This window comes from Suncus etruscus, chromosome 3 (genome assembly GCF_024139225.1).
Source record: "Suncus etruscus isolate mSunEtr1 chromosome 3, mSunEtr1.pri.cur, whole genome shotgun sequence".
In the NCBI taxonomy this organism is placed as follows: Eukaryota; Metazoa; Chordata; class Mammalia; order Eulipotyphla; family Soricidae; genus Suncus; species Suncus etruscus.
The window spans coordinates 69,247,135-69,274,580 of NC_064850.1; the positions used below are offsets into that span (position 1 = coordinate 69,247,135).

The following is a 27,446-nucleotide window of genomic DNA, read 5'->3' on the forward strand; positions in this document are numbered from 1 at the left end:
AAAAAAGAAAATATAATTTCATTTTTCAACAGTATTAAAGCAGTCCTGATAAAAAGGAACCATTGAACATTAATTTTTCTGATATTTAATAAGGTTTTCTTAATAGATACTATTTATTTTTGTTCTGACTTTATTGATTTTAGAGTTCCACAAAATACAAAGTATACAGTTAAATTATATGTAAAATATATTTAAAGTTATGTACACATGAATAATAGCAATAACTCTAAAATAGTATAATTTGGGTATTAGCTACATGCTAGATCACGTTTAAATATTTTATATATTTATATTCTTTATCCTAAATATCTCAATATTGAAAGTCATTAGTATGCCTCTTTTTTGATGAAGACTCATTAAAATTATTAAATACTAATCTATTGAATGGGAACTAGTCTGACCCACATATGGACTTAAAAAGATACAATTATTAATTAACTCATATAATGGGCTTGTTAATGCATCCAGTCTGCCCATAGTGTACAACTTCTCGCAAATTGAACATGGGCCCAAGATTACTAACTCAAAGTATACAAAGTACATAGAATTTCATTTCCAATACCTGGGGAAATCTAATGTAATATTTAATATTCTTGATTATTGATTTGGTTTTTTAAGTTAATGAGAAGTTTGATTTAATTTTTCATTTTCCACTAATATATATGAAGTGTTATTTTATATCTTGGTAAATATCTTGTTCATTTCATGTAAAATCATCATTACATTTGACTAAAGAATATTCAAGCCACTTATTTCAATTGTTCTGTCCTCTCTCTCTTTCTCTCTTTCTCACACACACACACACACACACACACACACACACACACACACACACACACCCTCTTTTTCTCTCATTTTCTATCTTCTAGGCATATCTTCCAATTTATGTGTATCCTAAACCTATATGCCTAACTACCAGAGACACTCATAACCAGAGTGTATCTTACCTATTTAAAATAGATTGCTCTATACTTGACAAAAATGACAGGAAATCGGAAAATAAATTTTCCATGATCAAGTGAAAAATTATGCCTTTCTCTGAGTCATACCATGAAAGTAACAGGGGGCCTGAAACTTCTAAACAAACAAATTTTACCTATGATTGACATACCAGAAAAAGCAGTCTTGTTTGCCATTCTAAAATTATAAGAAATTGAAGGGTGGGGCTAAAATATTAGTTAATTATTAATAATTAATTATTATTAAATAATAATTTCACATAAACAAAAATAAAACAAAACAGTAATGATCAAATAATTTTTAAAGGGAACCCACAGAAAGAAGTATGGCTACAATTTGCTGAGATCCCTGTGGGAGATCCAACTGCTAAGAGCTGTTGTACTAACAAGCCATCCAAGCCTGCAGCTCCAGCGGTAGGAGAGGGTCAGAAAAGTCAAAAGGAGTTGCTATGCCTGGTTGTAGTAGTTAGCAAGAGGCTGATCAAAGAGGCACTCAATACACTCACAATGATTCAGTGAGCGGCAAATGCACCCGCGGCTGCTTAGATCTTTGCCTACATACGGATGAGGAGGGAAGCTGTGGCCAGTCTCTGAAGCCACCTGCCAGCACTCCAAGCAGAGGCTTTGACTTTAGTTGGTGTCAGATGAAAACAGTGTCATTTCTCAAAACCCCTTCTCAAGGCAGGGATTTACCAGTTATTGCTTCAGTGATGCTGAAGCAACAGGACCAGAATATGTCACCCGTACCTTTGTAAAAAAGGAACTGATGCTACACAAAACAGGTCTGCACAGACCAAAACCTTATTACTAGTTTTCATGTATATGAGAGAGCTACACTTACACCAGACAATATAGACTTCAAATTTAAGAAAAAGGTTATAAGAGGCAAGGACAATCATTATTTAATGACCACAGGATTTACTCATAAAGAAAACTTCATATTCATAAACAAGTAGAACTATCAGAATTCTTGAAGCAATTACTAATAAAGCTGAATAAAAGTTATTAACAGATATTAACAGTAAAATCATAGTGGTAAAAAGTGGTTCACCAGTCTTTCACCACTGGATAAACCAACTAGTTAAATACACTTTGACTTTAAAAGAATAAATGGAACAGATGGGTCTAATAAACATGCATAAAGCTCACTGCCACTCCCCCAAAGTAAACATTTATTCCAATGCATATCGGACATTATAAGATAAGCCACAAGCTAGGACATAAAACACGTCTCTATAAAAATTAAAAAGATAAAAATCATTCTGTCTTCTTAGACCATCATGCCCCTGGAAGTAGAAATATATTACAAACAAGAAGTAGAGAAAAACACAAACACATGGACACTAAACAAATTACTACGGCAAAACCAATCTCACAAAGAAAAAAAAACCCAAGATTCCTAGAAATTGGGGCCGGATCAATAGCACAGCAGGTAGGGCATTTGCCATGTACATGGCCAATCCAGGTTTGATAGTCCCCGAGCTGGCCACAAGTGATTTCTGAGCACAGAGCCAAGCATAACCCCTGAGCACTGCTGGGTGTGGCCCAGAAACCAAAACCAAAACAAACAAAAGATTCCTAGAAATAAATGGCAATGAAGGCTTAAATTACTAGAAATTAACACATGGAACACACCAAAAGCTATTCTAAGAGGGATGTTTATAGCAAGGTAAGTGTTAATAAAGAAGCAAGAAATGGTCCAAACAAAAAAACAGCTCAAGACTAGAAAAAGACCAACCTAGGGAGCTCAAAAAGCATGAGTAAATAAGAAAATACTAGAGAAGAAATCAGTGAAGTAGAAACCAAAGAAAATACCAAGATCAAATAAACCAAACACTGTTTTTTTTTCTCAAAAGAATAGGCCAGTTTATTCTTGTTAAACTATTAGCTAGACTAACAAAGAAAAAAGAGAAACCTCTAATAAACTGAATTAGAAATAAAAAGCAAAACATTACAGCACAAACCACAGAAATTCAAAGGACCAGCAAAGTACTTTAAAAACAAAATAATTTTATGTCTTAAAACTGAAGAAACTCAAAGATATAAATACATTTTTTTAAATTAAATAGCCTCCTAAGACTAATCAGAAAAAAAGCATAGCAGACAAACTGTAAGTTTTCTATTTGTGGTGTAAAACAAAAGAAATGGTATACAACAATATTCTAATTGAATATGTGCACTAAAATATGGAAACCAAATGCCAATCTTAAATTCAGTTTATAAAATCAGTTGACATCAAGGAACCAGGTCTCTTCTACACATCTATAAAAGGACTTTTTCAATCAGAAATAACATTTTGTCAGTGTCTCGAGCAGTCTCAATATTTAAAGATTGAAAAGTGAGAAATGGATATTGGAATTATAAACAAGAGAGAAACAAAAGGAAAAGTTAATTTTAGATGATGAAACTTTTTTTATATATTAATTGTATAGTCCTTAAACTTTTCAACTGAATTGCCATTTTATATTCACTGTTATAATAGGCTATTTCCTGTCAGTCAATTACTAGTAAAATGAGTTGAGGGATTATCCTGACATGACCTTGTACTTAGAGAATACAGTTTTTCTTAAATATATTTGTCATTTACTCTTTTTTTTTTATAATTTTTTATTATGAATTATGAGAACAAAAGATGCAAAGAAAGAGGATAAGGTAAAGTTACAGTGGAAGGACAATCACCCATAACATAATTATCAGAAGAAGTCCCCTTGCTGATATCTTAACTTTGAATTTTCACCAAAGAAAGTTAAGATAAATAAAACAGAATCCATGTGCAATTACTTTTTCCCTCAAGTCCCCAGATTGTAGCACATTATAATATTTCTTAACAGCACACAAGGCAATCTAAAGCCATCAAACTTACGTAACTCCTTAAACATTAGAGGCATAGTGTTTTTTACATTTACATGTACATGCATATTAGCTTAAGTTAACCTCAAATTTTAAGTGGGTGTGTTTTAAGGATTAGAGTCAAAGGAGCACAGTAAAAACGGTGTTAGAGTGGCAATTGTTGTTTGCATAGGCCCACCAAAATATGAGAGGCATGGAAAGGAATAGCCTTGGCCTAAATACAAAGAGATCCTACCCCTGAAGTTTCCTGGCATAAGACCAGCTCTAGGCCTCAGGAAAGTTATCGTTCGCTCCAAGACATTGTCCGTAGCGCCAACACACTTATCACACAGTCTCTGTTGTTGGTCTCATGTTTCTGTATTAAAGATTCTGGAATCTGCATGTCCTACATTGAAGTCATGATGAGGAGTGCCTTCTCGTTTCACCTCACCATGAAAGGGGAATGCAGGAAGCCCTGTCCTATAAGCAGGTTGTTGTTGTTGTTAAGTCTTCTCAGTGTTAAAGGAAGTCTCTTTTGAGCAGGACGATGTCTGAGCAGTGGTAGGGTCTTCCGTGGTAGAGGATTGCTTCCAGGTGATGGTATAGACAAACCTCACCATAAAGGGGCAATACAGCAAGCCCTGTCCAGTAAACAGGTCATTGTTCTTGTTGTCTTCTCAGTGTTAAGGGATGTCTCTTTTGAGTAGATCGATGTCAGAGCAGCTGTAGGGTCGTCCCTGGTACAGGAATGCCTCCGGGTGATGTTATATACAACCTTGGATGTTTTGTAAATGTCTTCTGTAGATCAAGGGGTAAATGGAGAATGCCCATTCTTCTGAGGCCTGTGCCAGGTCTTTATGTCAATGTTCAGGGTGTAAGGTCTCATTGTACTACAAGATTTGTGTGTTCCCATTTCTATTAGATAAGAACTTATTGGTATATATAGTATTTTCCCATGTCAGTGTGCCTACGCAAACAAGATATAAAGCCACGTGGTGCTATCAGATATATGGGGGCATAAGAACATTTCCAACAAGACCCATGACTTGGTTCAAACATAAGTATTAAACTGAGGGATTCTTTCACACCAAATTCCATATTGAGCAGTTCACAAAGAGAAGATAAAAAAAATGGGGGGGGGGGATCATCACTGTATAAGAAAGTATTTAGCAAAAGTTATAGCCGTCAAAGAAAACACCCATAAAATGTTGAAAAGATATGTGTCCTTTTTATGCCTTTTAAAATAGTTGTGTGGGTGTTAACTCTAGTGCACCACCTTGGTCTGTGAATTAGGACTCAAGAGTACTTAAGTTAGAAAGGGTAAAAAAGGAGTAATGATGATAGGAGTTAAAGAAGTTAAAGAGAAATATGAACTTATGAAGGGGTATGCAAAAGGGCAGAGTACAAAATGGACATTCTGCATACATAAAAACATAATTCAATGATAGTGAGTACTATTAATGTTTCTTGTGAGAGTACTATTAATGTTTCTTGTGCGCGCGGGGGCGATTTTGAAAATGTAGACTGGACAGAGATGTAGGCTGGCCAGTGCCAGCCAAACCTCCTCCTGCTAGACTCCCGGCTCCCAGGAAGGAGAGATCCTTCAAGAAGCTGGGAGAACAGAAGTTCAGAGCCCCACCCAGACCCTCCCTAAGGAGCCACATGGATAGTGGGGGAAGGCCTAGGGTCCTTCAAGCTCCACCAAGGGACCCAACTCACCGGCTTGCCCAGGGGTGTGGCCCGGGGAAGCCCTGGAGATCTGGAGCAAGGCAGCAGAGGGGTGCTGGGGTTACCCAAATCCCGCACCCCCCCTAGGCCTGGCCAAGCAGGCCTCCGGCATGGCGTGGGCCTGCCAAACCTCCTCCTGCTTGACTCCCGGCTCCCAGGAAGAAGAGATCCTTCAAGAAGCTGGGAGAACAGAAGTTCAGAGCCCCACCCAGACCCTCCCTAAGGAGCCACATGGATAGTGGTGGAAGGCCTAGGGTCCTTCAAGCTCCACCAAGGGACCCAACTCACCGGCTTGCCCAGGGGTGTGGCCCGGGGAAGCCCTGGAGATCTGGAGCAAGGTGGCAGAGGGGTGCTGGGGTTACCCAAATCCCGCACCCCCCCTAGGCCTGGCCAAGCAGGCCTCCGGCATGGCGTGGGCCTGCCAAACCTCCTCCTGCTTGACTCCCGGCTCCCAGGAAGGAGAGATCCTTCAAGAAGCTGGGAGAACAGAAGTTCAGAGCCCCACCCAGACCCTCCCTATGGAGCCACATGGATAGTGGGGGAAGGCCTAGGGTCCTTCAAGCTCCACCAAGGGACCCAACTCACCGGCTTGCCCAGGGGTGTGGCCCAGGGAAGCCCTGGAGATCTGGAGCAAGGCGGCAGAGGGGTGCTGGGGTTACCCAAATCCCGCACCCCCCTTAGGCCTGGCCAAGCAGGCCTCCGGCATGGCGTGGGCCTGCCAAACCTCCTCCTGCTTGACTCCCGGCTCCCAGGAAGGAGAGATCCTTCAAGAAGCTGGGAGAACAGAAGTTCAGAGCCCCACCCAGACCCTCCCTATGGAGCCGCATGGATAGTGGGGGAAGGCCTAGGGTCCTTCAAGCTCCACCAAGGGACCCAACTCACCGGCTTGCCCAAGGGTGTGGCCCAGGGAAGCCCTGGAGATCTGGAGCAAGGCGGCAGAGGGGTGCTGGGGTTACCCAAATCCCGCACCCCCCTTAGGCCTGGCCAAGCAGGCCTCCGGCATGGCGTGGGCCTGCCAAACCTCCTCCTGCTTGACTCCCGGCTCCCAGGAAGGAGAGATCCTTCAAGAAGCTGGGAGAACAGAAGTTCAGAGCCCCACCCAGACCCTCCCTAAGGAGCCACATGGATAGTGGGGGAAGGCCTAGGGTCCTTCAAGCTCCACCAAGGGACCCAACTCACCGGCTTGTCCAGGGGTGTGGCCCGGGGAAGCCCTGGAGATCTGGAGCAAGGCAGCAGAGGGGTGCTGGGGTTACCCAAATCCCGCATCCCCCCTAGGCCTGGCCAAGCAGGCCTCCGGCATGGCGTGGGCCTGCCAAACCTCCTCCTGCTTGACTCCCGGCTCCCAGGAAGGAGAGATCCTTCAAGAAGCTGGGAGAACAGAAGTTCAGAGCCCCACCCAGACCCTCCCTAAGGAGCCACATGGATAGTGGGGGAGGGCCTAGGGTCCTTCAAGCTCCACCAAGGGACCCAACTCACAGGCTTGCCCAGGGGTGTGGCCCGGGGAAGCCCTGGAGATCTGGAGCAAGGCGGCAGAGGGGTGCTGGGGTTACCCAAATCCCGCACCCCCCCCTAGGCCTGGCCAAGCAGGCCTCCGGCATGGCGTGGGCCTGCCAAACCTCCTCCTACTTGACTCCCGGCTCCCAGGAAGGAGAGATCCTTCAAGAAGCTGGGAGAACAGAAGTTCAGAGCCCCACCCAGACCCTCCCTATGGAGCCACATGGATAGTGGGGGAAGGCCTAGGGTCCTTCAAGCTCCACCAAGGGACCCAACTCACCGGCTTGCCCAGGGGTGTGGCCCAGGGAAACCCTGGAGATCTGGAGCAAGGCGGCAGAGGGGTGCTGGGGTTACCCAAATCCCACACCCCCCTTAGGCCTGGCCAAGCAGGCCTCCCTCATGGCGTGGGCCTGCCAAACCTCCTCCTGCTTGACTCCCGGCTCCCAGGAAGGAGAGATCCTTCAAGAAGCTGGGAGAACAGAAGTTCAGAGCCCCACCCAGACCCTCCCTATGGAGCCGCATGGATAGTGGGGGAAGGCCTAGGGTCCTTCAAGCTCCACCAAGGGACCCAACTCACCGGCTTGCCCAGGGGTGTGGCCCGGGGAAGCCCTGGAGATCTGGAGCAAGGCGGCAGAGGGGTGCTGGGGTTACCCAAATCCCTCACCCCCCTTAGGCCTGGCCAAGCAGGCCTCCAGCATGGCGTGGGCCTGCCAAACCTCCTCCTGCTTGACTCCCGGCTCCCAGGAAGGAGAGATCCTTCAAGAAGCTGGGAGAACAGAAGTTCAGAGCCCCACCCAGACCCTCCCTAAGGAGCCACATGGATAGTGGGGGAAGGCCTAGGGTCCTTCAAGCTCCACCAAGGGACCCAACTCACCGGCTTGCCCAGGGGTGTGGCCCGGGGAAGCCCTGGAGATCTGGAGCAAGGCGGCAGAGGGGTGCTGGGGTTACCCAAATCCCGCACCCCCCCTAGGCCTGGCCAAGCAGGCCTCCGGCATGGCGTGGGCCTGCCAAACCTCCTCCTGCTTGACTCCCGGCTCCCAGGAAGGAGAGATCCTTCAAGAAGCTGGGAGAACAGAAGTTCAGAGCCCCACCCAGACCCTCCCTATGGAGCCACATGGATAGTGGGGGAAGGCCTAGGGTCCTTCAAGCTCCACCAAGGGACCCAACTCACAGGCTTGCCCAGGGGTGTGGCCCGGGGAAGCCCTGGAGATCTGGAGCAAGGCGGCAGAGGGGTGCTGGGGTTACCCAAATCCCGCACCCCCCTTAGGCCTGGCCAAGCAGGCCTCCGGCATGGCGTGGGCCTGCCAAACCTCCTCCAGCTTGACTCCCGGCTCCCAGGAAGGAGAGATCCTTCAAGAAGCTGGGAGAACAGAAGTTCAGAGCCCCACTCAGACCCTCCCTATGGAGCCGCATGGATAGTGGGGGAAGGCCTAGGGTCCTTCATGCTCCACCAAGGGACCCAACTCACCGGCTTGCCCAGGGGTGTGGCCCGGGGAAGCCCTGGAGATCTGGAGCAAGGCGGCAGAGGGGTGCTGGGGTTACCCAAATCCCGCACCCCCCTTAGGCCTGGTCAAGCAGGCCTCCGGCATGGCGTGGGCCTGCCAAACCTCCTCCTGCTTGACTCCCCTTGTCATTTACTCTTAACTGATCATTTTATCCTCCATTAATCCTTCCTGAAGGAAGCTCTCTTTCAGAGATTTTAAACAAAAGTATAGCACACAAAAATTAAACTACAAAAGCACATTTTTCTTTGTTTTGTTTTGGAGCCATACCCAGTTGGTGTTCAGTGCTTACTCCTGGCTCTACACTCAGGAATTATTCCTACTAGTGTATGAGAGAACATATGGAGTGCTGGAATCGAACCCACATTGGACATATGCAAGGCAATGCCCCAGCAGTACATTTTTCTTTAGTAATTCTATTAAATAAATAGGGGGACATAATTTAGTCTCCCAAATTCAGAAATTAATTCATAATTCAGAAGTTAATATAACAACCTGTTAAAGATCAACCAAGTATACAGGTAGTGATTAAAATTTTAGAATACAATACATAATAAATTATCTCAATGAAAAATATTAAGAGTTGTAGAAGAGCTTTTGTTTCTGTGGTATATCAGTCCTAACTGGCAAATAAATTGGCAAATAGCTGTTCTTTGCTTGCAGTGTATGGTTCAGTATCTTTCTTGAAAAGCAGTGTTTCAATCATTCCTCTTTTTCCAATCAGTGTTGAAATTATATGAACATTTTGTTGCTTTGCAATTAAACAAGTTTTTTTAAGGTTAAAAAGGACCTTGTGAAGAAACAGACCACAGCATGTTTCACATCATGAATAAATTTTCAGTAGTTCACAGAAGGAGGAGCTATTAGAAAAATATTGTGAAGCATTTGACTGTGGGAATGCAGCAACTACACCTCCCAGCTCCACCTGTACCCTTCACTTAATCACCAAGGGCAAAACAAAACAAAAAAAAAACAAAAAAGAAAATAAATGATAGTCTTTCAAAATATAGTGATGACAGAGAATCTCAAAGGGAACTCCAAAATACTGTGATATGGAGTCATTCGTCAACAATAATGTAAGTATTGTTTAATTTCACTAAACTAACCATAGGATGAAGATGCAGACATATGCTATAAGGAGAACTCAGACCAAACCACAAAAGTAGAGGCAATGGTAGGATTAAAAACATTCCACAACTACACAAGCCTTCCCACTTTGGGTGGACACTAAATCAAACAAGAGTTGTAGATAACTCTAAGTTAAGGTGTAGTGAAGAAAATATCAATGAGTGTCTTAAAATTTAAAAAAGAAGATTGTCATATTAAGTGGGGGCTGGGACCCTAAAGATATATGGTAAATATATATTATTTTTCATCACAAGTTAGTAATTGTTAGAGATCAAAGAAATAAAATATTGATTGTTGGGAGAAATTCAGTAGCAGTAGAAATAACTGAAGGACAAAAATCAAAAGGATAAGCAGGTAAACGTTATCTCAGAAATGTATAAAGATATGAAAAGTAAAGTGAGAAGCATAAATACCTATCTTAATAAGTTAGAAAACTATTCTAAAACTGAACACATAAAGGACTTCCATAAGATACATTTTATATTAAAAGGAATAAATTCTCACTATCACACACCTAGTTATACTGTAGTAAAATCTAAGAATAACATGGATATGGAGACATTATTAAAAGCTTCTAGAAGGCAAATCAAAGCAAAGTTTACCTTTTAAAAGCCTCCAGCCTTCAGTTCCTCATTAGTAGCAGTGAGTACAAGGAAACTCTACAGCATGCTACCAATGTCTAAGAGAAAATTACTTTGAGTCTAGAATTTTTTTTTTAATTTTTATTTTGATCATAGTGGTTTACATAGTGTTGACAATAATATTTTAGGTGCATATTTACATAAAATCAGGGGGGATTCCCATCACCAAATTGTCCTCCCTACACCTCCGTTTCTGTCCTACCTCCCATTTCCTCTTCCCTCACCCCAGGGCGGCTAGAATATGTGGTCCCCTCTGTATCTAACCCACAACTTAGTAGTCTTGCACCTGTTTGGTCTTGATGCCTCCCTTAGTTCCCCCTCTAACTGGAGGCAGGACTAGCTAGTTCAAGTTGCATGGTTTTGTTTGAAAAAGAGAAAAGTAATTTTATAGTCAACTGATTCTAGGAAAATAACAGTCCTAGTACATGAAATGTGAAGGCCAATTTTCCACCAGGCAATAATTTAGAGATTTTTAAAAATTTTCAAGAAGTATTAGAGAATATACTCTAGCAAAAAGAAAACTCACCACACTAAGAGGAAAAAGTAAGACAACAAAGTTAATCATTCTCTGTCCGTCTTCGTCTCTCTCTCTTTTTGTCTCTCTGTCTCTCTCTCTCACTTTGTCTCTCTCTTTCTCACACACACACACACACCTAAAAAATCAAGTAAGAATTCAAAAATATACAAGATAACCTTTTATGTCTTTGCTTTTGAAAAGCATTATAAACAATGAAATTAATTATAAATGTTGCATGAATGCAAGGTTCAATCAAATAGATCCTCCTGACAGTATATTCAGAGTCTCACTTTCCTACACAAAACTCATTGACCTGTTTTTTTTTTTTTTTGTTTTTTTTTTAAAGATCCAGGGACCAAGAGAAAGCACATCGTTTGGACATTTGCCTTGTATGCATCGACCTGGGACTGGGATCGACCTGGATTCGATCCCAGGCATCCCATATGGTCCTCTGAGGCAGGCAATAGCGCTCACTGAGTGCAGAGCAAGGTGTAACCCCTGAGCACCATAGGGTGTGGCCCCAAAACAAAACAAAACAAACATAAAAAGGATTTAAATTGACGCACTATATGACGCACTATAATGTCAACTTGTAAACAATACCACTTATTGAAGGATGCATTACTAGAATACTTTCAAAACAATATAGGCAAAATTTAACTTAAAAATAAAATGGAATTTGTTTCAGGCCAAGGTTAAACAGACGTCCATTAAGAGATAGTTGGTAAACCCTATCAGAGGTTGCTGTCCTGAACTCTTGTGGTCACAACAGATACAGGTTCTAGGAGCTTCCTATTGAGAAATTTTCAATAGTAAAAAGTTGAACATTTACATCAGAAAAGAGAACACTTATCCTCTTATCTTCCTATCCATCAGGAAATGATATTCTAAATTTTGTTTTTCTATTTGTTTTGTCTATTTTTTGTTTATTTGTAAGTTGGCTAAGAAAACTGAGGGAAATTAGGAGAGCAAAGTGCGATTCCTCCATGATGATGCCAAAGTGGTCTAATTTTGACAGAAATATATTGTGGGAAAGCTAAGTACTATCTTGTAAAAAAAAAAAATGAACATTACAGCCTGAGAGATCATACATCAAGTAACAAGCTTGTCTTGTGTGCAGCTGACCCAGGTTTCAATTTCAAACATCCAGTACGATCTCCCAAATCCTGAGTGTGAGTCAGAAGACCAACCAAACAACCGAACAACCAAAAAGCTGGGTATCTTTTATCTTTTACCATACCCATTGAAAGTAAGCTGCAGCTTAATGTCTTTAAATAAAAGTTAAAGACTAGAATCTTTGGAAAATAAACAAAAAAAATAGTAAGTCTATGGTGAAGCAAAGGTTTCTTAAGAATTAAATGCGGGACCAGAGCATTAGCACAGCTGGTATGGTGTTGGCCTTGCACTTAGATGAATAGAGTTAGATACCCCGGCATCCCATATGGTCCCCAAGCCAGCCAGGAGCATTTCCAGAGCTTAGAGTCTGAACCAGTAATAACCCCTGAGAGTCACCTGGTATGGCCCAAAACAAAACAAAACAAAAACCTAACAAACAAACACACAAACATAAAGAATTCAATGCTAGTGGAAATGCCATCTAGTCCAGCCTTTATGGAAAATAATAGGGAGCTTCCTCAAAAGACTGGAAATTGAGCTCCCATATGATCCAGCTATATCACTCCTAGGAATATACCCTAGGAACACAAAAATACAATTCAAAAATCCTTTCCTCACCTATATTCATTACAGTGCTATTTACAATAGACAGACTCGAAATAACCAAGATGACCTTCAACAGATAAATGGCTAAAGAAATTGTGATACAAATACACAATGGATTATTAAGCAGCCATCAGGAGAGATGAAGTCATTAAATTTTTTCTATATGTGTATGTACATGGAATCTATTATGTTGAGTGAAATAAGTCAGAGGGAGAGAGATATATAGAATAGTCTCACTCATCTATGGGTTTTAAGAAAAATTAAGAACATTATTGTAATAATGTCCAGAGACAATAGAGATGAGGGCCAAAAGGACAGACTCACAATATGAATGAAGTTCACAACAGAGTGGTGAGTGCAGTTCAGGAAATAACTAATAACTAATACACTAACGACTTTTACTAATAGTAAAATCCTAACCCAAAAATTTTACTTTCTTGTTAACATACTGGCATTCACAGAAAAATCTGATTTTATAATCTAGCACCTTTTAAAGTTCAAGGTACAAATACTAAAGAAAGGAATTGAGAAAAAAACGTAAAGAGAAAGACAGTAAATCTAGACATGAGAAAAAACCTTTGGTAGTGCAGATTTGTGCTGCCCCGCTAAAAGCCAAAAACGTCTGGCTGCAAGACAAACTGAAAGAAATGTACAGCATTAAACTGCCGTACCTTAAGCTATCAGAATACTTTTATCATCTTTAGATCCTTGCCACCTCATGGCCTTCGTGCCAACAAAACCCATATGTGAATTACCATACTCATAGGATAGATAGATGCATGGAGGGATAGATAGATAGATGTAGGAATACATTTTAAATAATCAAATACCTCTTTCTATATGCACATTAGAGGCATCCACTGAGAATTAATATTCTTCTTGCCAAAATATACAATAAAGGTTTATCTAATTTACTTATTTCTCTATGTTGAACACAAATATTGCCCAATTTATTGGAGACATCAACTTCATATTCTATTAAAAAGGGGGATAGTGGTACTCTCCCCCAATTCCCTACTGCATCAAAACAACTAAGATAATAAATATCAACTCAGATTCATTGATTGAAAAGTAAATTACCACAATTGGGTATCTGAAGGCTTGCCAGGGGAATATTCTTGCTATTTTGATTAATGCAGTACAAATCCTGAGTTTCCATACTGGATTTAGTCTCTTGAAGATTCTTGATCCACATAATATCACAGGAGCATGTAAATGGATTGCCAACCAGAATCCTACATGGAACAAAAATGAAATCTGGTCAAGTTGCATTTTTAAAAAGTTTTCAGTTAAACTTTGTATACAAAATACATTATTGGTTCATTGGAAATCATAACTAACTTTATAGCAGGACAGCACAATGAATCATTCATTTTTCTAATACCTGCTTGAATGCTTGCTATGTCCAAATGCCTTTGCAGAGGCTAAAGAATGGAAAGTGTTATAAGTCCTTACAAAGTTATAATTGAGACAAGAAACAGAACAGCTAAAATAAAAACCTGACTTTTAATGAGTATTTATTAAGATGGGGGGAAATAAGATGTCTTAACGAATGAATGAAAAGTATTATATCATCCAGTTTATATTATGGTAAGTGAATATAGGTAAAGATGCCAATAATAAGTTTTCAGGAATACTAACACACTTTCTGACCCTATCATAGTTTCAAGTGATATTGTTTAATAACCTCAGGCTTCAATAGGGATAAAGATTAATTTTATCTTAATTTAATATGTATAATGCTAAGACTAAATTGAGAGCCAATAGCTTGGCAATCCCGGTTTTCTGCATTATATACTAATTTAGTGTTATTGATGGAACATAGTTGGAGTGAATGTGAGTTAGAAAATGTGAAAGAACATTCTTGTACCATTCCTTTCAATACCCACCACTCCAAACTCAGATTTTTTTTTTAAACAAAGGCAAGTGAACTCCAGACTGAGCATCTTACTCCCCTGTTAGTCTGCAAAGAGAAAGCCACCATTCAGCTGTGTTGCCTGGATTCCACAGCCTGCCATTGGTGAAAGAGGAAGTAGTTCAGAGGAAAATAAAAACCCCAAGAAAAAAATCTTTAAATGTTTATTTATAATACTCAGTGGCCTATTTAAGATGAATTCCATTTATGGTAATGAGACTTTAAATGAGGTCATTTAAAATCGTTACCTAGGCTCTGCCTGACATTAACCGCAATCTTAAGATTTCCATGAGGACAGCATCTAGACTTTGCAGCATCACTTACTCCTGTGGTTTTCTGGTTGAGTTCTAAGAATCTGAAGGATCCCTGGAGACTGTTCTGGGAGTTTCTATGGGGGAAAATGTAGTCATGCAGACTCATTTAATTTGTGCCTGCTTCGTTGCTTCCAAATATCCTACTGACAGTGAAATATGATTAGATGCATCTAGATATGGAATTTAATGCTGAAGAAATCCATGAGGTTTAAACTTCACTAATCTAAGATGCTTCCTGGAGTAAAATCAGGTATGACTTAGTCATCAGAAGGAATAGGTGATAGAACCATCAATTGTAAAGAAAGCGATGATCAGGTGGCTACATAATACTCGCTGACAGTTGATTTACTCTCCTTGTAAATTGTATACACTCCTTTTCAGTTATTGTTGTAGCACACAATCCTTGTTTTCTTAGGTTCCTACCTCTCCAGCTGAAGAGCAGAATCCTTGAACATAAAAGATGTTCTTATATCCATGGCCTAGTGCCATGTAAATTTAATATGTAACAGGAACAGAATTAACATTTGTATAATGAATTGATTAAATATGCAGCAAAGAGAATACTGAGACATATGAATTTAAAACTAGAACTATCATTTTCAACCCACAGAGAAAACGTTCTACAGTGAATGATTTTTAGCATTTTTACATGGAGTATTTATAATATATCATGTATCATTTTTAAATTTTTCATGTCTTTCTTTGAATTGAAAAGTCTGAACTAAGTTTAGTCCAGTTTATTATAATTAAGACTATTACCATGGAAAATAGATGACTACCTTTTATTTTTATTATTTTATTTTTGATTTTTCGGGCCACACCCATTTGATGCTCAGGGGTTACTCCTAGCTAAGCACTCAGAAATCGCTCCTGGCTTGGGGGGACCATACGGGACGCCGGGAGATCGAACCACGGTCCTTCCTTGCCTAGCGCTTGCAAGGCAGACACCTTACCTCTAGCACCACCTCGTCGGCCCCACTACCTTTTATTTCTACATTAATTTCATCTTCTATTACACACAATTTTCATTTTGTAAATAAGTAAGAGTTGAACCCTACAACAAAGGCAACCAACAGAAAGTTTAAGCAAAAACTATCTTGGCCAACTTCTGCCATACAGAGCCACTGAATTAGTAATCCATAGAATTACCCAAAGAAGTGGCAATAATGATGGGATTTGTAGAGAATAAAATATATGGGGAAATGTGGATTATTAATCATCAACAAATTTAATATTTTTACTATCGGGAAATTAAGGCAAGGAAACATATTTAATGTAGTGGTATATCTGAAAAAAATCTCACAAATAAAATAAGATGGGTAAAGAGGAGTTATTTTGTTCCTTCAGATCAGTCACCACTGGGATTATTGGATAAAGAAATTTTCTCCATTATTTATTCTTTGAATAGACTTTCTGTTTTAAGATTGCTAATTATTGACACTCATGAATTTTTATTAATTTATTTTTTATAGTTTAGGTAACATGATTACAACAGTGTTAATATTTATAGTATTGGTTTACAAAATATCTGCCCCCAACACCACCAAAATGACCAAGACCCTACATCACTGTCTTCATGTGACCTCTATCTAGTTCATCACTTCATTTCCCATCATCCCTTTCCCACACTACTTGTTAATCTCATTTTTGTAATATTGTTTGACACTGTCTATTCTCTTTGTTTTGTCTCTTTACCACAGATCTATGAAATTATCTGGTATTTGTATTTCTCCCTCTGACTTATTTCCTATACTATGCTATCCTCAAGTTTCATCAATGTTTTAGTGAACTGCAATATTTCATTAATTTTTATAGTTTCATAGTCCATTCTAAATATATACTAGTTTTTCATCAAATATATTTCTTTGCTACAATAGCCTAGACATAATAAGTACCTAGCAGGTGCTATGATATTTGTTAGATATATAACCATTTTCACATGATGTCATTTTGTAACTCCCTTAGAACACCTTATTGTGTAAAAAAAAAGCATTAAGTCATCATAAGATATATATGATCAAAATACATCTATAGTTTAATTACTGAATCATATTATCTACTTGTTCTATGCTTGGTATTGTCCCAAACCAAATAAAATATATGATTACAACAATGCTCATTTGAAAAAAATAATATTACCCATTCTTTAAAAGTTTCCTTAAATATTACACAAAATTATTACTTACAGTTCAGACAATTCAAGATGACGGAAATGTTTCCTAGACAAACTTGTCAATTTATTTCTTGTAAAATTGCTGAAAGGAATAAAAAAATTAAATGTGAAGTTGAAATTTTATACTTTGGGTATATATTCGAATATTTTCTGTTTCAAAATTCAATTTTATTTTATTACTATTCATGCATTATTGAGAGATCAACAATATCTCTTTCACCTAAAATGATGGATAGATTTTGGCATCTATTATAATTTTTATAGTAGAGGAGACATGAATTCATATTGTCTGCTTTTAGCTCTTTTAAAAAAATTTTGTTTTTCCTAAAAAACTTCTGTATCAATATTATACCCCTATTGATTATTAAATAATGAAATATTTCAAAACATAATTAAATTTAAAAGCACAAATATTCATAAAATGATGTTTTAAAAATAATATATTTTAAAATTATATGACACAAAACTGCAAAGAGTAATTAAATTTTTCCCATTCTAATAAAAACTTAGTAGAAATTTTGCTGAACATTTTTTACTAAATTTTTTAATAATTTCTTTGAGCATCATAGTTTCAAAAAATGTTCATAGTTTGATTTCAATCATAGAATGTACATAACCCTTAACAGCGTAACTTTCCTGTTCTCCATTTTACTTCTCCCTACTCCCTGCCTGACTCTGACACAGGCATTCTACTTCTTTATCTCAATATTATTGTTATGGTAGTTGTATTTGCAGTTAAGGCTCTAACTGTGCTCACAGGTCCTTGTACTCAGCTTCATCTCATGGACTGGTTCTTCTGATCCTTATCACTTTTATCTCTGAATATTATCACCACACTGTTTTTTATATTTCTTATATCCATAGATAAATGAGACTATTCTATGTCTATCCCTCTCCAACTCATTTCTCTCAGCATAATAGACTCTATGTCCATCCATGTATAAACAAATTTTATGACATCATTTTTCCTAACAGCTTCACAATATTCCATATGTAGGTGTACCACTGTTTCTTTAGAAACTCATCTGTTGTCAGACACCTGGATATTTTCCAGATTTTGGCTAATGTATATAGTGCTGTGATGAACATAGGGATGCAGAGGGCATTTTTGTATATTTTGGTGTGTGTGTTTGAGGGTGTATACCTAGAAGTGGTATGGCTGAATCCTATGAGAGTCCAATTTCCAGTTTTTTGAGGTATATTCCATATTGTTTGAAAACATATAGTTTGAAAGGCTGGACTAGATGGCATTCCCACCAGTAGTAAATAAAAGTTCCTTTCTTCCCGCAGACACACCAGCACTGGTTGTTCTTGTTCTTTGTGATGTGTGCCATTCTCTGTGGTGTGAGATAGTATTTCATTGTTGTTTTGATTTGTATCTCCCTGATGATTAGTGATGTGAAGCATTTTTTCATGTCCCTTTTAGCCATCTGTATTTCTTCTTTTAGGAAAGGTCTATTCATTTCTTTTTCCCATTTTTGATGGGGTTAGATGTTTTCTTTTGTTTTAATCTCGATAAGTTCTGTCAGTACCTTGTATGTCTTATATATTAGCCCCTTATCAAATGGGTATTGGATAAATAGTATCTCTCATTCTGTGGGTGGATTTGGTATCCTAGTTACTGTTCTCTTTGAAGTGCAGAAGCTTCTTAGTTTAATTCAGTCCATTTTTTTTATATTTACTTCCACTTGCTTGAACAGTGGTGTTTCCTCCTTGAAGAGCCTTTAGTCTGTTTGGCCTATGTTGTTTTCTATATTCCTCATAGTTTAAGGTATGTTATCAAGGCTTTTATCAAGTTTTATTTGACTTTTGTGCAGAGTTAAAGAGTTCTTTTTTTTTTTCATGTAGTGCTCTATTTTTTTGCATGTAGCTGATCAGTTGTCCCAACTCCAGTTGTTAAAGAGGCTTTCCTACAAACAGTGAGAGTTTGACTTCTTCCTTTTCTACCTGGATGCACTTGATATCTTTTTCTTACCTGATTGCTAGGCAAGTACTATGTTGAATAGGAATGGTAAGGCAGTACAGCTTGATCTTGTGCAGATTTTAGAGAAAAAGCTTTCATTTTACTCATTGAGTATAATATTTGCCATAGACTTGTTGTAAATATTCTTGACAATATTGATAAATGTTCCTTTCATTCCCATCTTGTTGAGAGTTTTTATCATGAATGGGTATTGAGCTTCATCAAATGCTTTCTATGCATCTATTGATATGAATATATGTTTACATGATTTTTCTTTTCCCATTTTTTGGATATGATATATTACATTGATTGACTTGCATTGATTGATGGTATGAAAGATGTCCTTGCATCTTTGGAATAAATCCTAATTGGTTATGTTGTATGGTCTTCTTGCTGTCTCCTATGTGCTAGGATCCTGTTGTGTTGAGGATATTTGATTTATATTCATTAAAGATATTGGTCTGTAGTTCTTTTTTTTTTGTGTGTGTGTGGCATCTCGATCTGCTTTTGGTATCAGGGTGATGTTAGCTGCATAAAAACTATTCAAGAGTGTTACTTTTTCTTCAAATTCTTGGAAGAACCTGAAAAGGATTGGCAATAGGTCTGCTTGAAAGATTTGAAAGAACTCACTAGTGAATCCATCTGTGTCTGTGTTTTTGTCTTTTGGAAGACTCCTGATTATCATTTTAATTACCTCAATAGTGAAAGGTCTGATCAGATAGACTAGATCATCTTTATTCAATCCCGAGAAGTTATAGGAGTCCATGAACTTAGCCATTTCTTCCAGTTCTCTTGTTTTGTGGCATGGTTGCTCAGAGTAATCTTGGATTACCCTTGGAATTTCTGTAGTATCTGTAGTAACATCCCCACCCCATTTACATTTCTAATTCAATTTATTAAGTTTCTCTCTTTCACTTTCTTTGTGAGTTTTTTTTTTACTTTTCGTTTTTTTCAGGGGGCCACACCCAGTGACACTCAGGGGTTACTCCTGGCTGTGTGGTCAGAAATCTCTCCTGGCTTGGGGAACCACAGTTCCTACTAGGTCAGCTCTGTGCAAGGCAAACTCCTTACTGCTGCACTACCACTCTGGCCCTCTTTGTGAGTTTTTAATGATTTATCAATCTTGTTTATTTTTCAAAGAACCAACTGTTGCTTTCAGTAATATTTTGAATTATTTATTTTGGTTTCCCAATTCATTAATCTCTGCTCTAAGCTTTATTATTTCCTATGTCTGCATATTTATAATACATTTTTTTTGTTTTTGTTTTTGGGCCGTACTGGGTGGCGCTCAGGGGTTACTTCTGGCTCTGTGCTCAGAAATCAATCTTGGCAGGCTCAGTGGACCATATCGGATACCAGGGATCAAAACCAGGTCTGCACCGGGTTGGCAGCATGCAAAGCAAATACCCTACCACTGTGCTATCATTCTGGCCCCTTTTTGATTTATTTTGTTGATCTCTTTACAGTTTTATAAGCTATGCCATCAAATTATTTATGTAGGGCCCTTCTTTATGCCTGGTGAGTGATTACAAAGCTCTAAATTTCCCTCAATAATGCTTTTCCTGTATCCCACTAATTCTAATAATTTGTCTTCATTCTCATTTGTTTCCAAGAATCTTTTGATTTCCTCTCTCACCCACTAGTTGTTCAGTAATGAACTGTTTAATTTTCTGGTGTTAAGGTTTTTTTTCTCTCTGTCTGTTTGTATTTCACTTCTAATTTCAGTACATCAAGATTTGAGAAGGGTTTTATACAATTTTTATACTCTTGATTTTATGGAGATGTGTTTTATGGCCCAGCATGTGCTATATCTTGGAGAATGACCCATGTTTATTGGAGAAAAATGTGTATCAAGGGGCCAGAGTGGTAGTGCAGCAGCAGTAGGGTGTTTGCCTTGCATGTGGACTGCAGTTCAATACCCAGGATCCCATATGGTCCCCAAGCCAGGAGTGATTTCTGAGCACATAGCCAGGAGTAAACCCTGACCATCACCAAGTGTGGCCTAAAAACAAAAAATTGTATATCCAGTTTTCTGGGTATGAGAGCAATATATATATTATATTTTTATAAATATATACTTATATATATATTTATATACCTATATAAATTTATATACCTATATAAAGACATATATTTATATATTATATATTAAATGCCAATCTCTTTCATTTTTACCATCAGAGTTCGTATTTTCTTTTAGGGGGGTATTGGGCCATGCCCAGTGGCTCTTAATGGCTACTCCTGGTGCTCCTGGCTCTGCCCTATGGACCACATGGGATGCTGGGGATGGAATTCAGATCCATCACTATATATTTATATATATAAAACCACTCTTTCATTTCTCCCTTCAGAAACAGTATATTCTTTTGGGGGATTGGGCTACAGCCAGTAGCACTTACGGGTTACTCCTGGTGCTTCTGACTTTGCACTCAGGATCATATGGGATGTTGGGGATCAAATTCAGGTCTGTCCCGATGGGACCACATGCAAGACAATTGCCCTACCATTGTGCTATTGCTCTAGGCCCAGAACTAGTATATTCGTTTGGTTTTAGGCTGGTTGACCTATTTAGAGATAACAGAGAGGTATTTAAGTCTCCCACTATTATTGTGTTACTATTGATTTCTTCCATCAAATATGCAACTAATTATTTTAAATATGTTGCTGACTCCTTATTGTGTGTCTATATGTTTAGGAGTTGATTTCATTCTGTTGTACATATCTCTTAATTTTTAAGAAATGTCCATCTCTGTCCCTTATAAACTTTTTAAGTCTAAAATCTGTGTCATTTAATAAAAGTATTGCCAACCCAGTTTTTGTAGGCAGTTGTTTCAAACATTTGATTTTGAGTCTATGTTTGATTTGTCCATTAAGATGCATTTCTAGGAGCCGGAGAGATAGCATGAAGGTAAGGCGTTTGCCTTTCATGTAGAAGGTCATTGGTTTCAATCCCAGCATCGCATATGGTCCCCTGAGGCCTGCCAGGAGCTATTTCTGAGCATGGAGCCAGGAGTAACCCCTGAGCACTGCTGAGTGTGACCCAAAAACCAAAAAGAAAAAAAAACTATGCATTTCTAATAGGCAGAAAAACATTGGATTCAACATTTTGATCAATTTGCCACTCAATGTCTCTTAACAGGTGCATTTAGTCCATTGACATTGAGAGAGGTGGGAGAGATGTCCTGGGATTTACTGTCATCTCTCTGTAGCAGTTTGGTGTCTTAGTTGGGTCTGCTTTGCCTTAAAATAGACCTTTCAGTGTTTCTTTTCAGGCTGGGTTTGTATCTAAAGTTTCCAAGCTGCTGTTTGTCCATGAAACTGTGTATCAGTCATTCAAATCTGAAAGTAAGTCTGACTGGGTGAAGTACTTTTAGCAAAGCATTCATTTCATTGAGTTTTGTCACTGTATTCCACCACTGCCTTTATGCCTTTAGGGTTGCTTTTGAAAATCTGCTGTAAAACTTAAGTAAACTTCTTTGTATATAATTTTTCTTTTTGATCTTGCTGCCTTCAGTATTCTATTCCTATGTCTGGTATTCATCCTTGTGTCTAGGATATAACTTTGAGTGTTTTTCTTTGAATCTCTTTAGCTAGTTCTCTTTGACCATGGACGATTTGGCTGAATGCACTCATTAGCTCTGGGATTTTCTCTGCAATGATGTCCTAGACTGTTGATTCTCCATGGGGATTTTATTCCTGGTGCTCTGGGACTCCAATGATTTTTATGTAGTTTCAATTAAGTTTATCCCAGAATTCTATTTTTATCTGTCTACATTCTTTGAGGATTTTTTTCATTGTCTGATCATTTCTTTTAAAGCTCTTTTCCAACCTCTTTTTTTGTATGTAGTTGTTATGCATCTCATCTTCCAGTTCACTGACTCTGTCCTCAGCAGCTGTTACTCTGTTGGAGTGGCTTTGCAGTGAGGTTTACATTTTCTGTTTCAGTTAAAAATTTTCTTATTTCTACTTCTATATCCTCTTGATTTTTATTTGTGGTTTGTTAGGTTTGTTTCATGATTTCTTAGAGTTCTTTGCTCATTCTCCAAATTTTCTTTCTAAAGTCTTTATTGGAGAAGTTACAGGGGTGGCAAGTGCTTATTGGGTCTGCAGAGATACTATCATCATTCTCTAAGTATGGCGGTTTTCTGCATTGTTTCCCCAATGTGACCTTTGCAGTGTGGTGTTTTCTATGTGTTGTACTGGAGTTCACTGACTAAAAGTTATGTACACAACTATAAAATTTAGAGTGAAGCATATTCTTCTCAATGTACAGGTCTCACTGGGTCCCTTTTGGGCCTTTGGATGGGGGCTTGTAGCTGTCACATCCAAGGTGGGTGGAAGGAGTTCATCAAGCCACTAGCAAGCCTCCTTTTGGTTTCCTCTGAACTTTTTTGTTTGTTTTGGGGCCTCACCTAGCAGAGCTCAGGGTTTACTCGTGGCTTTGTGCTCAGAAATTCCTCCTGGCAATATTTGGAGAGCCATATGGGATACTAGAGATCAAACCCAGTTGGCCTCATGCAAGGCAGAATCACTACCCACTGTGCTATCCCTCTACTTCCTGAACATTTTATTAATTACTTCTAAAATAACCAAATACATCCATGATGAGAATACAATGAATAAATTAATTTTTATCTCAATTATACTAGCAACATATCCAAATGTGGACCAATTAGACAACAAAAACAATTATGATTAAAATATAATTACAATATGGTTCAAACATGTATTTTTAAAATTATACATCATTGAGATATTTCTCAGTAAGTTTCAATTTTGCCATCATTATGGCTGAGAAGTGGCTCAGTTTCTAAAGTGTCTAAAGCTTTGAAATAGTGATGTGTGTTTAATAGTCAGTCCTACCACATTCACTGAAGCTTGTCCCTGCAACACCACTATTTGTTCCTGTTGCCACAAATTATCAGGCAGAAAATAGTCAAACATGCAAACAGCACACCTAAAAGGTGTGATTATCCAGTGAGTCCCACAACAAAATATGTAATCATAACCATAAATCATGTGTAGAAATTCTAATTATTGTAAATTAGCATAAACAGAGAAGAAAAATATCTGTGCCCTGTAATTTTAGACATTAAAATACGATTTCTATCCTTCATACAATTGTTCCTTTAACAAGATTTATCTACTATCCCCTTTATAAAAACAAAATAAATAAATAAATAAATAAATAAATAAATAAATAAATAAAATAAAAAACAAATGGAAAGACTATAAAGACAAATAGAAGCTACCAAATGTTTTATTCAATTCAGTGGACAGAATATATCCAAAAATGAGACCTTTAACTGGGAAACTTAGAATCATTCTGGTAACTTATCCACTCCAAAAACATTTTATTGGTTAACTATATTTAAAACTTATGCAAATTTTTGGGCCTCTGAGCATGAATTTAGTAAGTAGCAAGGGTGGAACACAAATATCAACTTTTATAAAAGCAGTCAAGTCCTCCTCATGTGTTCACAAATCATTTGCAAATTCATGCTCAGGAAAATAAGCAAAAAAATAAAAATCTGCCCATCATCTTTAGGAGATGTTAAATCCCAGGAGTAAATGTCTAAGCATTAGAACTCGCTCATCTTCATTCTCCAATTAATTCTAAACCCAGTCTTGACCCACATAAATGCATTTGTCCAGACTTGTGTCTTCTCTGAGTGGGTTCTCTAGAGCTGGGCAGAAATTAAAGGAAATAAAAACAAAAAAGTCAATGACTTGGGATCTGGACATTTAGTATATAATGCTTGGGTAGGGTTTTGAATTTACCTAAAACCTAAAATTAAATAAACTGTTTAACTGCAAAAAATGTGGTTGGACAAAGCCAGAATCAGTATAGTCCTGGTTAGAGCTAAATAATTTTTTTGTTTTGTTTTGTTTTGTTTTTTTTTCTTTTGGGTCACACCCAGCAGAACTCAGGGGCTCTACACTCAGGAATCACTCTTGGCAGGTTCGGGGGACCATATGGGGTGCCGGGATTCGAACCACCGTCCTTCTGTATGCAAGGCAAACACCTTACTGCTGTGCTATCTCTCCAGCCCAAGATAAGTCATTTTTAAAACATTACTTTTTTCAGATACTACAAGTTTAATGTTTTGATATTATGGGGCTCATATATAAGAAACAAGGGTGAACAAACCAGCATGCACATCCTCAATCAGGAGCACAAGTCAGGAGAAAGGTCAAGAAAGGTAGATATCTTCCTATCTTAATTTACTCTTTCATATAATTTTTAAAAGCCAATAATTTAATTTTAAAACTATATATTGGCAATTGGGAGCCTCTTAAATGAAGAAAGGTAAAGCTTACTAAAAATTCTATGCCTGCTTTATAATTGGGTACTGTGTAACTTTACTATATGTAATAATGTTTTGGGCCCCACCCAGTGATTTACCTATTCATAATTCATCATAATCAATAGTTTGGGAAGTGAGAGTAAAAAATTGGTACTCCTCAGATGGTTATATTTAAACTTTAAAGCAATGATCTAGTCTCTAGTCATCTTTAATTTCCCATTTTCCATCTGTGGGAGAGAGGACAGATGAAAGGCTTCATATAAGCTATGGCTAAACATAGAATGCCATTAAATTATTCCACAGTACATTACCATGAAAAATCAAGCAAGTAGTTTTGTTTTTAGGCAAGAAAAATGAAGGAAGATATAAAAAGTATAAAAAAATGGGATACAAAGCTGTAGGACAGCAGTTGGTCTTTTGTCTTTCATGCACCCACTCGGGAAGGGTCTGGGTTCAATCCCCAACATACTAAATGGTAGCCTGAGCCTACCAGGAGTGATTTCTGAGCCAGGAGTAATACCTGAGTGCTGCTAATGTGGTCCCCAAACCCAAAAACCACCCCCAAAAAAAGGAAGTATAGAAAAGTAATGTCTACTACTAAAATTACAGTTGATGACCATCCACTATCTAAATCACATTAAAGGTAATAAAATGTGGCAATGTGGCAGCTGAATGATTTCAGTCTACAGTCAACTATAAAGAAAATGCCAGAACTTAGCCACTAAGATCATTAATTATATTCAAATGATTTGCATTAGAGCCTTTTTCTTCTTTCTTGCATACAAATTATTTCTTGTTTATACTATCAAGGCCTATATAGACTCATATTTATGCAGGCAAATCAACTAAAAATATAATGCCCAAATTATTTAAAGATGTGTTAATAAAGTTACTTTGAAATTCTGTGTTTTGCCAATTTTTTAGTATTTTAATTTGACAGGATTTATTTTAAAATGTATCTCAGCATAAAGGCTACATACAAAAAATGAAATCATTAAACTGGCTTCAGGAAATTTACTTTTTTATCAACAAATCTCCACAAATATTTAGGTAGACTATACTTAAGATGATGTTTTATATGGATATATGTATGTTATATGTATATATATACATAACTTGGATATATATTTGTTCTGGATATAACTTGAGAAAATATTCTTACCCCCCGAAAAATATATTAATATGGCTTGCTTTTGAGGGCTTGAGTGATCAAACACTGTACAGGGTATTTGTCTTGCCCACGGCAAATCAAGTTCAATTTCCTGTATCTTAAAAGCCTGTCATCACAGAGCCAGGAGTAAGTTCTCAATATTTCTGTGAGCGACCCAAAACAAAAGTACATAAAAGAAGGAATTATCTTCTAAGTAGATAGCATGCATTTATGTTTTATTGTTTGCTTGATTTGGAAGTTACACCTACCCAGTCACATGCAAGAAAAATATCTTCACTACTATATTCTTTCTCAAGCCGACTAGCAAAATTTTGTTTCCTCTACTTTTATCATAATAAAATTGCAAGGAGTAAATTATGTAGTCAAAATCTAGCTATAAGAGAACCTGAGAAACCCCTAGGACTTTCTTTATCTTGTTCTATGTATATAAAATAAGGATGAGAAAGGTCTCCCCTGTCAACATCAGAAAAATCACATGAGATAATGCAAGAAAGTCATATAGGTAAATTTAGACTGTGGTTTATATATTTGGGATTATTGCAATATGATTTTCAAAACTAGGAGGCCAATAAATTCTTCTTGCAAAGTTCACATTGAACTTGGCATGGGGAACACCAATCTAAGCTTAGCAATGCATAATCCTCTGTTTAATGAAGAAACCATTGAGAAAGCCCACATCATACTGAATAAATGCCACTGCCTTAGGGATGAATTACTGAAGCATTACTATTTTCCATATTCCACTTGATGGCACTCATTACAACATCAATTTGACTTCAGTGAAAGCATTTGTCACTGTTGATAATTGTCCAAAGCTTTACATGTTATGTGACTGATTTTTTCTCCATTTTTATCAATCATAACAGACAGTTTTGAGAACATGAAGCTTCAAAAATATGTTCTTTTATGGAGAGGGTGGCATTAGTAATTTTTAGTTCCCTGAAAAGGCCAAGGACAAGACAGGTTTTTTGTTGTTTGTTGTTGTTGTTACAACTAGTTAATGTTTTCCAGGGAACATGTGATGATTCCAAGAAATAGAATCAAGGATGCTATAACAGGGCAGTTTTCACATCAGATTCCTT

General features: G+C 38.0%; 1 protein-coding gene across 3 annotated transcripts in view; it reads right to left on the reverse strand.

The window, feature by feature from the left end:
- The window catches only part of NTRK2 (neurotrophic receptor tyrosine kinase 2), a 380,358-nt gene that overhangs the window by 352,418 nt on the left and 494 nt on the right, over window positions 1-27,446 (reverse strand). For all 3 annotated transcript variants that reach the window (XM_049770641.1, XM_049770643.1, XM_049770642.1), the window contains 2 exons: window positions 16,936-17,004; window positions 13,601-13,755 (listed from right to left, as the gene is read on the reverse strand). In XM_049770641.1, the coding sequence (XP_049626598.1) occupies window positions 13,601-13,715 (115 nt within the window). In that variant the 5' untranslated portion in view covers window positions 13,716-13,755; window positions 16,936-17,004. The remainder of the gene's footprint in view (window positions 1-13,600; window positions 13,756-16,935; window positions 17,005-27,446) is intronic.